General features: G+C 43.7%; 1 protein-coding gene across 1 annotated transcript; it reads right to left on the bottom strand.

Moving 5' to 3' along the window:
* Nucleotides 1-488: 488 nt before the first annotated feature.
* Nucleotides 489-7,571, bottom strand: LOC138741983 (aristaless-related homeobox protein-like). Its single transcript, XM_069896181.1, has 5 exons — nt 7,331-7,571; nt 6,656-7,097; nt 6,076-6,121; nt 3,113-3,384; nt 489-1,139 (listed from the first exon to the last, which is right to left on the bottom strand). Exons 1-5 carry the CDS (start codon nt 7,569-7,571, stop codon nt 914-916), a joined length of 1,227 nt encoding a protein of 408 aa, XP_069752282.1. The 3' UTR covers nt 489-913.
* Between the last annotated feature and the right edge of the window lie 2,697 nt (nt 7,572-10,268).

Genomic DNA, 10,268 nt, shown 5'->3' with positions numbered 1-10,268 from the left:
TAGGAAATGGTTTCAAATCAATGCCTTTTGTTTGCTGATTGCGGGTATAAATTTAGCAATGGATGGACACCTATAAATGTCGAATGCGACTGAGAACTATAAACATAAGGAATTATTGAGTTAAACAAAGCTAACAATCACCCGTCCCAAATAAATGATTCGATATTTTCCAGATCCAGTCAATGCAAAGTTTATCCAGGCCAGGAAACACCAACCAAAAAGTTAACCTCATCCAGCAGATCCAAGCCATGCACCCCTCCCTTCTGTCATTTCAATGTTGACATTGTTTCTGCAGTCACAAGGGAATGAACAACCTCTTATAACTAGGCGTATCGTTGACATCATCAGTAAATTGACGTTTATTTGTATGTCTCATAAACCACAGGGGACTCAGCACTTACTGTTAAAATACTATAATTCTGTTGATACCATTTTATAAATTAAATAGATCTTCTTAATAGATCTGTGTACTAAAAATCCTATCTATACAAACACAGTCCCCCTAAATGAAGATGCCTGTCCCCAAAGGTGATATTACAGCTTGAATGTACGTTACATCTCTTCCGGGATGACTTTGGTTTGCTTTTAATGCTTACAACACAAGGCAGCTCTGCAATAGATGTGATTGAGGACCACAAACTTAAGGATTGATTAAGACAAAGTCTACATAATAGCGTGACCCCCTTCCCAAGTGGACCGTGATGCAATGTGATTGGCATTGGCATCTGATCCCTGGAGGTGTCTTTCAACTGTTCTTTCCCCAAGGGTTTCGGTTCAATTCCAGGTACCATTTCTGCAGACAGCAGTTTGGCAACAGGTGCGTTCGGGTTCAATGTCTCCAGTTGCTTTCTCGACAGCTATTGGCTGTCTGGTCGCTGATCCACAGTCGCGTTAATCAGGACCCTGGCGCTCCTTAACAAACTTGTTTGCCCGTGGTTGTTAGATTCGGGAGAAGGGCGGTGGGAGGGCTGTTGGACGCGTGCTCTTTCGCTTTCAGTCTCAGGCTGGCGATGCTGTTGGATTTCCTGTCCATTGCTGTCGAGTGCGAGAGAGAGGGAAAGACATGGGGGTCCACTGCGGAGATAGAGGGCTTCACAATCAGGGAGGTCGTCATTAAAGGGTTCATGGTGGTGAAGAATCTGCAAGCCACAACAAAAGCGGGTTAGGTGTAGGCTGAATAACCTGATGAAGAAATAAAGCTTTCTAGATTCAGATCACACCTTCCCCTTACAGTCATCTCCGAAAACCAATGAAGCAGACGCAAATCAGTGAAGGCGCTGGAATGGGGGGTGGGGAAACCCCGCAGAGAATCGACAAGTATCAATGAAGGGGGAAACAGGTCAAGTTTCAGGTCTGGTGTTCGAGCTGGGACGTTCTGCTCTCTCACCACCTATCGAGGTATCTGATTTAAATGTCTTGGAGTTAGGTCGGGACTTTCAACAGAGCATTAGTGTGATTTTTTAACAAATAAACTTCCAAATCGTTGAAAACAATATGTTTATAAAATTAAAATAAAGCCAGTCATCGCCGTACACGTTGATAACCGAACATTAAAAAAAAACAAATATTTGTTCAGATGAGCCGAATCCAACCAAATACATGAAGATAATTTAAAATTTGTATTTTTTTTTCATCAAATTTTAAATTCATGTTTGTCTAAATTACTCGCTATATCTTTAAGTTAACGAATAAAATGTCATAGAAAAGGAAACAAAAGCTTGATCTTGGCTTAAAGTCTCCCTGGAATATTATTAAATACATGAAACCAGACAGGACACGCCGCAGAGAAACACACAAATGAGCTCAACCGCTTCCGTCAACTGAAGAGAGATTATGTTCCTCGCTGAAAGAACATCGGAGATCTTAGTTATAAAATTCCGAGCTGGCCTGGATATTGCTGGAATGAACTTTTCCTTTTCAAGGCGATGGTCAGGGGACGTTACCCTTACAATCCAAGAGATTTTGTCTCAAAATATCCGAATTGGAAAATTTATAGAGCGCTTTAAACATAAGATAAAATTCGTTTTATGTTATGAATGGGAAAGCAATTTGTTATGGTTGCATTTGATTAAAATGATTAATTCAACATGATTCGAATAATTTTGGACTAATGTTTTCGAGTTATACAGTAAGTACGGACATCTCCTTGTGAATATTGTAATTTAAAACTTCGAAAAGTGGCCAAGGAGTTACAAAGATTGGATTGGTGGACCTGGACAGCGATGGGTGAGATAGTGTTGGAGTTATTCATAGAATAAATAGGAGAGTCGGAGGCGATTTGGCCCATGGAGTCCCCGCCTGGTTCCCGGAGAACAATCCAATCACCCTCCGTTTGCAGTCCTTCCAATGACCCGTTCCTCCACAGCCCGCGCCTCGCCAACTCTCCCCTGAAAAGGCCCGGTCGACCTATTGAAAGGTATTTAAAACAAGATAGGAGCGAATGACGCTTTCATTTCAACTATTATGAATCGCAACGTTCAGATTTCTACCATCCGCCGTCTTTGTCTTTCGATCTTTTAAACACTTGTCACGAATGTAAATGCAGAAATTAAACCGTGAGCATTTGATCGCCCCAATCTCCTGCTTGATTTTCAAAGGAAGGTTGAGTGGACATGTTTCTATCAGAATTTTCACCACATCCTATTTGAATTCAATCACCCAAGATTTACCCTGGTAAAAATGTGGAGAGGACGTTGAACCCAATAGAAGAACAATACTTCTATTGAAGGAAAGGTGTCGACAGTGTCCAGTGTGTCCTTGAAATAAAACATTGGATGCCATGTATATATGATCAGGTCTTAAATTATTTGTGTTGGATTGTAACAACCATTCGTTATAAACGCCAGGATTTTCTGACACGTTGAATGAGAATTTACACAACAGACCCCCCACCACTGACATGCTTTTTTCAAGCGATCTCCCCTAACCTGTATCGAGATAAACAATGGTGCAACATTTTCCTTGGTTACCTTTTAGTGCTTTTTTACAAAAAACTGCATTATGTTTGTGGTTAAATCACAGGCAAAAATAAAATAGAAAGGGATACCATAAAACAACGAAAGCAATTACTGTTTTAATTGTGAAGGCAGGTCCGGAGATGATGACCACCAACCTTCCGAAATGTGGGCTGAGTAAGGGGTGCCTGAAGAAAGTGGTTCCGATGACTCCGAGCTGGGCTGCAGGACTATAGGCGCTGGCGCCTGTCGCGGCGGAGAGTGCTGGGAGAGAGGACGACCTCCAGCCCGCTTCTAGACCGGCAGACTGAGTCAAGGGCACATCCAGGTAGAGCCCCAGTGGACTGGTGAGTGACAACCCGTGAGGATGGCTCAGGCTTCCGGCCTTCTCCCGCTTCCTCCACTTGGCTCTGCGATTTTGAAACCAGACCTGGGAAGACACGGCGCCACAGCGTAAGACTTTGCATACAGAACGAATAAAACATGCCCCGACTGGAAATGCTGATCGACCATTTCTACCCACGGACGGCGTCTGACCCGCTCGGTCTCTCCAGCAACGCATTTCTTGTTCCATAAGCCAGGCACCCCAACCAAGAGCACAGCCAACAGCAGCCTGGGCACATTTCCAGTTTTAGTCCCACTATATTACTGGGGCTCGAGGAACCGAGTCGCAGGGAAAGGTTAAACAGATTAGGACATTATTCCCTGGAGCACAGAAGATCGAGGGGGAAATTAGGATTGGGATAGGCAGAGTAAATACAAGTAGGCTTTTTTTTTTCTCCCCCCATTGGGATTGGGCGAGCCAAGAAGCAGAGGACATGGGATAACGTGGGAGGTTTTGGGGGAACATCTTCAAGCAGAGAGTGGTGAAAGTGTGGAAAGAAAAATTTGGATAGGTACATGGATGCATGAGGGTTATAGAGCAGGTGCATCAATGGTCTTGGCCGAATAATAGTTCAACATAGACTAAATGGGCTGGAGCGTCTGTTTCTGCGCTGTAGCGTTCTATGGTTCTATAAAGTAGATCAATTACAGCTATCTCTGTAACCACCTCCAGTGCGATATATCTCTGAAATTCTCTGCTGTTATAAAGTTTGGCGTTTCCTTTTGCCCACTGATTTCACTCAGAATCTGCATTGAAGTCCAGGTTGTCGTCAAAAGTCTTCTAATGGCAATAGAACTATGGAGCACGACAGCACAGAAACAGGCCCTTCAGCTCTTTTAGCCTGTGCTGAACTATTATTCTAGCTAGACCCACTGACCTGGACCATACCACGTTCCCCCCTTCCCCACACCCCCATCCATGCACCTGCCAAATTTGTTTCTTCAATGTTGAAATAGAGCCGGCATTCATCTCTTCAGCTGGCATCTCGTTCCACAATCTCACAGCTCTCTTTGTGAAGAAATTCTCCCTAAAACACCTTGCCTTTCACACTTAACCCATGTCCTTTGCTTCTTGGCTGGAAACACTTAGCAGATCAGACAGCAACTGTGGAGAGAGAAGCAGAGAAGACTCTTCATTCTGAATGAGGGCTGTCATCTGAAATTTTAGCCGCTATTTTTCTTCTCTTCACAGATACTGCCTGGTCTGCAGAATTTGCTGTTTTTATTTCCGCTTTTCATCGAATTTTGATGGGAGTTTAAGTATTAAAACAATGTAACTCGTGAAGAGTGGAACTATTTGTTTGGTGAAAGATCTATCTGACACATCAGGTGTATCGTGTCGATGTTTCAACATCGACTTGAAACGGTTTAGGTGCTTCAAAACTCCTGACCTGCTCGTGGGAAGAATCAGTTTCCAGGCTAGTTTACGGAATTCAGTTCAACGGAGGAAATTCCAACTCAGACCACAGAGCCCCCGCGATCCGCAATATACGATTTGTGGGGCGTGAATGTTCTTTTTAACCCAAAGGTGAACCGAACTGAATGATCAAATGATCGACTTTAGTTCCAAGCCACGGATTCCATTCCTGAAGTCGGCAAGAGAAGGACCCTCCGGGCTGCCAAACGATTTCCAACCGTTGGCCTTTTGTTTCGTGTGTGCACAAAAAGGGTCTCAATATTTCCACCCGGGAGGTGCGCTCTATGGTCGAATTTGAGTCAGGAGAGAATTTACATCGAGGTCGCTTCTTCATCCTAAGGATAGAATTTAAAAACGTTTCGATACTATATATTCTATTGATGGTCTGGGCACCACACCTCGATTATAGAGCACACGAACCAATAGGTCTGGGCACCACACCTCGATTATAGAGCACACGAACCAATAGGTCTGGGCACCACACCTCGATTATAGAGCACACGAACCAATAGGTCTGGGCACCACACCTCGATTATAGAGCACACGAACCAATAGGTCTGGGCACCACACCTCGATTATAGAGCACACGAACCAATAGGTCTGGGCACCACACCTCGATTAAAGAGCACGCAAACCAATTATGTGGTGAGCTCTACTGTGTTTGTTTTATCCTTGCGGGTGACAGAGGAAATCAAGATGCCGTGTTCCAGCCAACGCGGCGATTCGATGGGAGAAGCGGATTATTTGTTTGTTCTAAGACAACAAAAAAAAAAGTTGGTTTCTAATATAATCACCGGATTGATGTTAACATTTTAATTGATTATTTGTGACAAAGGAGAACATCTCATTTGCTCAACAGGGTTGTTCTAATTAGTTAAACTTATTCAGACCGCCCAAAGCCACCATATGGCTTCTGTTCTCGGACACCCCCAAGGTCCTTTTGTAACTTCAGAACTCCCCAGAGGACGGAACATGGAGTGGAAAATTGACTGAATGCCAACAATTTAACTTTGATCTGCACCCCACTTCAGGCGTCACTGCAGGAATGCTGAGTGTGCCATTTAATCAAAGGTCTACATTCTAGCTACCAAAAAATAATTTTTAAAAAGTTTTATTATCTCCCCAACTCTCCAGCGGAGGTGTCTCCGATTTAGAAGTGTACAATCCGGAGGTTATCAGAATCTGTAGAATCGACTACGACCCTTCCACAAGCTGATAACTCCGGCCGGGGCCACTTCACGTCGAAGCTGAATGTGATCGCGGTGTCGGTCGGCACGGTTTAACACGGCCCAGTTCCTGAGCGGAGTTCGGAGCACACACCTGGACCCGAGCTTCGGTTAAATCGAGCCGCATTGCTAGATCCTCCCTGCAGAAAAACACAAAACATCATTGTACACATTCCATCCGACTAATATTTCAGACATCACGTTTAGTTGCCCTCATCCAGCCTCCGCGGAATGTTCCTTTCCCATTAGAAATGTGCGTTTTCCAGACAATGTCGTTCTTGAACAGTTATTTGTTCACATTTAAAAGAAACGAAACGCATTTCACGGAATTACCACTCACCGCCACTCTCTCAGTGAGAATATAGTCTGGAGCGTGAATTAAAAGGGGAAAGGGATGTCGAGGTGAACATTTAATGTATCTTCTAAGATTCTTACTTTAATTTAAAACGCAGCCTTTAAAACAAAGTTCAGAAATGAACTCGTTGCTTTGCCATTGATATTTTAGAGGTTTATTCACTGCTTTTTCGCGCGATCTTTCAGAGCTGAATTTTATTAATTTGATTTGCAATTCTTATCTGTTTTTTTTTTCTCCGCGATCTGGTTTGGATACAACGGTGGTGATTTGAGACCGTGCGGTGGGGTCGACCTGTGCTGTGAGAGAGAGAGCCCGTTACCTTGTGAAGACATCGGGGTAGTGGGTTTTCCGGAATGCCCTCTCCAGCTCCTCCAGCTGAAAGTTGGTGAAAGTGGTTCTGTAGCGCCGCTGTTTGCGTTTGAACGAAGTGTCCTCCTGCTCGTCGGGGAAGCACTGAAGGCTGGTGTTTGCCGCGGCACTCTCGCTCTCATCCTCCGCTTCCCTCGTCCTCTCCCCGCCTTCTCGCAGTTCCAGCGACTGGCGCTCTGGCTCTCGCTCTGCCAGCGTCGAAGGCGAATCGTTGGGTACCTGGGGCTCACCCCGTCTCTGCCCCTGCGCAGCCACCTGCCTGGTCTCGTTTCTCTCTTCCTTGCGATGAAGTTCACCCTCCCGGCGCCCACACTCGCCCCTGTCTCCTTCTCGTTCTGGGTGACCGGGACCTGGTGGGTGTTGATCCCATCCCCATCCTTGCTTTCTCAGACCTGCCCAATGACCCGAAGGAATTTAAAAAAAGAGGGAAAACCAATCATTATCATTTACCTCCGATTATTTCGATAATTTAAAATGTGTTAACATTTTTATTACACAATTTATTTAATTTGTTTAATAGACTTTAATTGCACCAAAACAAGATGTAAATAACCAGAATTCCTCTTGGCAATTCTTGATAAACGAATAAACCTAACCCCCCCCCCCCCCATCTCTCCAAACTTACCCGCATTTCCCTGCATTTGAAATGACTCGCTTCCATTCCCCGGAGCCATTTCCCCCTTGAGGTTTTTCCCGGCTCTGCCCCACGGTGACGGGACATCTTGGCGTTTAACGGGCCGGTTGGGCCGCCCCAAGATGCTGTCAATGAGGTAGGAGGAGAGGAGGGGGAAAGGATGAGACTTCTCGGCACAGGCGGAATGCAGGCCCCCAGGACAAGGCGACGAGCTGGTGCCCTGAGTTTGCATGGCTTGCCCGGTTCTCTGCAAATGTCAGACGATCAACTGCTTTCCCCGTGAAAGCATCAACATTCTCTAATGAGCGCATTAATGACGCTTTGCAATTTGTGCGCCCTCCACTTTAAATAAACATCTTCAGCCACACTTCCCATTGGTACATAGTGTGACCAGCGCAATATCATTGCATAACCTAAAATCTGGGCTGGATTTCTTCTTTGGAAAGACCTTAATATAAATAAAGTAACAAGAGCACGAATCTTTCAATGGAATTATCCTTCATGTTCTGCATTCACATTTAAATGCTGTGGGAAAAGCTGCTTCTTTCCACTTACGTTTTAAGACGTGGAATGCATTGACGATCCATTCTCCAACTCGGAGGTCAAATAACCTTCACGAATAAGATCCACTGAGAAATGTCATCGACCTTAATCCTCGCACGTCTGCTGCTTGATTTGCGGAATATTTCTGAAATGCTCTGCCTTTGTGGCAAGAGCAAGATTCGGTCTCGGAATCCTTTGAAAGATTCAACAGGATGAGGTGTGGTCGGGAGCGGCCGATGGTTGTAGCCTCGAGTCAGAACATTCAGGAGACGTACACGACAGGCGTTGCTTCTACCCCATTCACTTTCATTCTTTCTGCTCTCCCTTTAGAGAATTTATTGTAAAAACGACCTTGTGGCTCCCCAACGGTGGAAATTAGAATCTGTTTCACCAATTTGCTGACGTTGTCTTTGGGTACAAAATTGTAGCCAGTTTCTCTTTGCAAATTCTCCGCATTTATTTAATTTCAAATTAAAAGGATCATTTATGAATTTCCCTTAACACATTCTCCGTCTGTTAGGAGATTGCAGGAAGGTTGCGGTCTCTTTAAAAAAAAGTAGACCTCCAACACAGTAGCAGACCCTTCCGAGTATGTGGCGCACAAATACACCTGGTACGTTTCAAAGGGGGTGGGGGCACCTGGAGGATACCTACGCAAGCAAGTGGAGAACGTACAAATTCCTTACAGACAGTGCTGGATTCAAACCTGGGTCGACAACCATGCCAATGTTAATTCCCTCCGCCGCTATCAGCCAGAAACTCACCTGGAGGGTGCAGGCAGCAAGTTGGCCGATTAATACCAACGCAATATGGAACTTCTATCATTTCCTCTGCTCAATAACTCAGCATCCAAACCCCCCCAGTTTGGAGAATTCAAAAGTTGTTACAGCCCTCTGTGAACTTCCCCCCTCATCTTAGCAGAGCCAAAACCTTTATTTCCCACTATTCTGACAACAATTCCAGCCCAATGGGGGAAAAAAAATGCAGCTGCAACTGCATGGATGCAGAAAAAAAGGTTAAATATGTTCATGCCTCCAAGCGCAAAGATTAGTAATTACTGATGTTTGAAGAGAAACTGTATGCTCATAACGAGACAATTCCTACAGTTGGAAATAGAAGCAGCAGGCCAGGCAGCTTCCATGGAGAAGAAGAGTTAACATTCTGGATTGATGACTCTTCATCAGAAGTGGAAGAGTGGGAAAACTAATGTGTTTTATATCTCAGAACTGGTTGAGTCATTTTGGAAATTAATAATCAGATGGAAAGGACATTGTTGTTATATTTTAATCAATAGCAATAGATATTACTGATCTTCTTTAATTTTAAATTTTAACATACAGCATGCTAAAAGGCCCTTTCAGCTCATGAGTCTGTACTGCCCAATTACCCACAACTAACCTACAAGCCTGGTATGTTCTGAAGGGTGGGAGTCTGGAAGAAACCCACACAGACTTGGAGAGAAAGTGCAAACCCCTTTCAGAGAGTGATAGATTCAAACCCTGGTCATGGGTGTTGGAATAGCTTTGGGCTAACCTCTGCACTAACCATGCTTCCCTCTTCCTTTATTATCACAATAAGTTATTCTCATTCCATCGCTCAGTATTCCGGTGCAGACTTTGGAACTTTGCAAGATGTAACTCTATCTCTCTCTCTCTCTCTCTTTTTCTCTCTCTTTCCTTCACACTCTCTTCCACCCCTCTTTTTACACCTCTTCAATTCTCAGTCTCTTACATTTTTCCCAGGATGACCCCTTGTACACAAACTGGTCAAACAATCTTTCTTTTTGAAAGCCTGCCTTTCTCTATGGCTCAATATTTAGTGACCTCAGAGCTGAGAATTTTTTATTGGGCAATCAGGAATTTTTGCCTGGATTGTAATTGAATTTAAGTCACTTAGTTAAGCCTTTAAAATATACAGTACTAGTCTAATCACATGTACAAAATCTTCCACCAATCAATGCAATAAGGCAGAAGAAACTTGCATTTAATATAAGGTGGGATTTCTTTCAACAGGTGAAATTGGAATTATTGTAAGAAAGTACTGGCAAGAAAGGACACCACCTCTCAATGACCTGATTTTTTTTACACTTTCTTTTAATTTTTAAAAATAGATAGTTAGATAGATATTTATATTTTTTCTTCAAGTCCTTCCTTTATTTCCTTCTTGATTAACAGAATTGTGAGGAAAGTAAGGATAAAAAGCAATGTGCAACAACTCTGATAACCCTAATTTTTTTTGAATGTTTTATTTTGAAATTTTCATATTTATAAAATAACCTCCCCTCTCCTCACCCAATAACCCCAAAAAGAAAAAAAAGAAAGGGAGATTTAAACAATCACAAATGCAATCAACTGTTATGGATCAGAGCAACACCACCACATTGAGC

This window comes from Narcine bancroftii, chromosome 8 (genome assembly GCF_036971445.1).
Source record: "Narcine bancroftii isolate sNarBan1 chromosome 8, sNarBan1.hap1, whole genome shotgun sequence".
In the NCBI taxonomy this organism is placed as follows: Eukaryota; Metazoa; Chordata; class Chondrichthyes; order Torpediniformes; family Narcinidae; genus Narcine; species Narcine bancroftii.
This window is presented reverse-complemented; position numbering and strand designations above follow the sequence as displayed.

Coding starts and splice junctions, on each gene's coding strand:
- LOC138741983 (XM_069896181.1), bottom strand. CDS start 7,571: ATGCAAACTCAGGGCACCAGCTCGTCGCCTTGTCCTGGGGGCCTGCAT. Junction 3,385..6,075: donor TAACCGAAGCTCGGGTCCAG/GTGTGTGCTCCG, acceptor GTGTCTTCCCAG/GTCTGGTTTCAAAATCGCAG. Junction 1,140..3,112: donor CTCAGCCCACATTTCGGAAG/GTTGGTGGTCAT, acceptor TGTGGCTTGCAG/ATTCTTCACCACCATGAACC.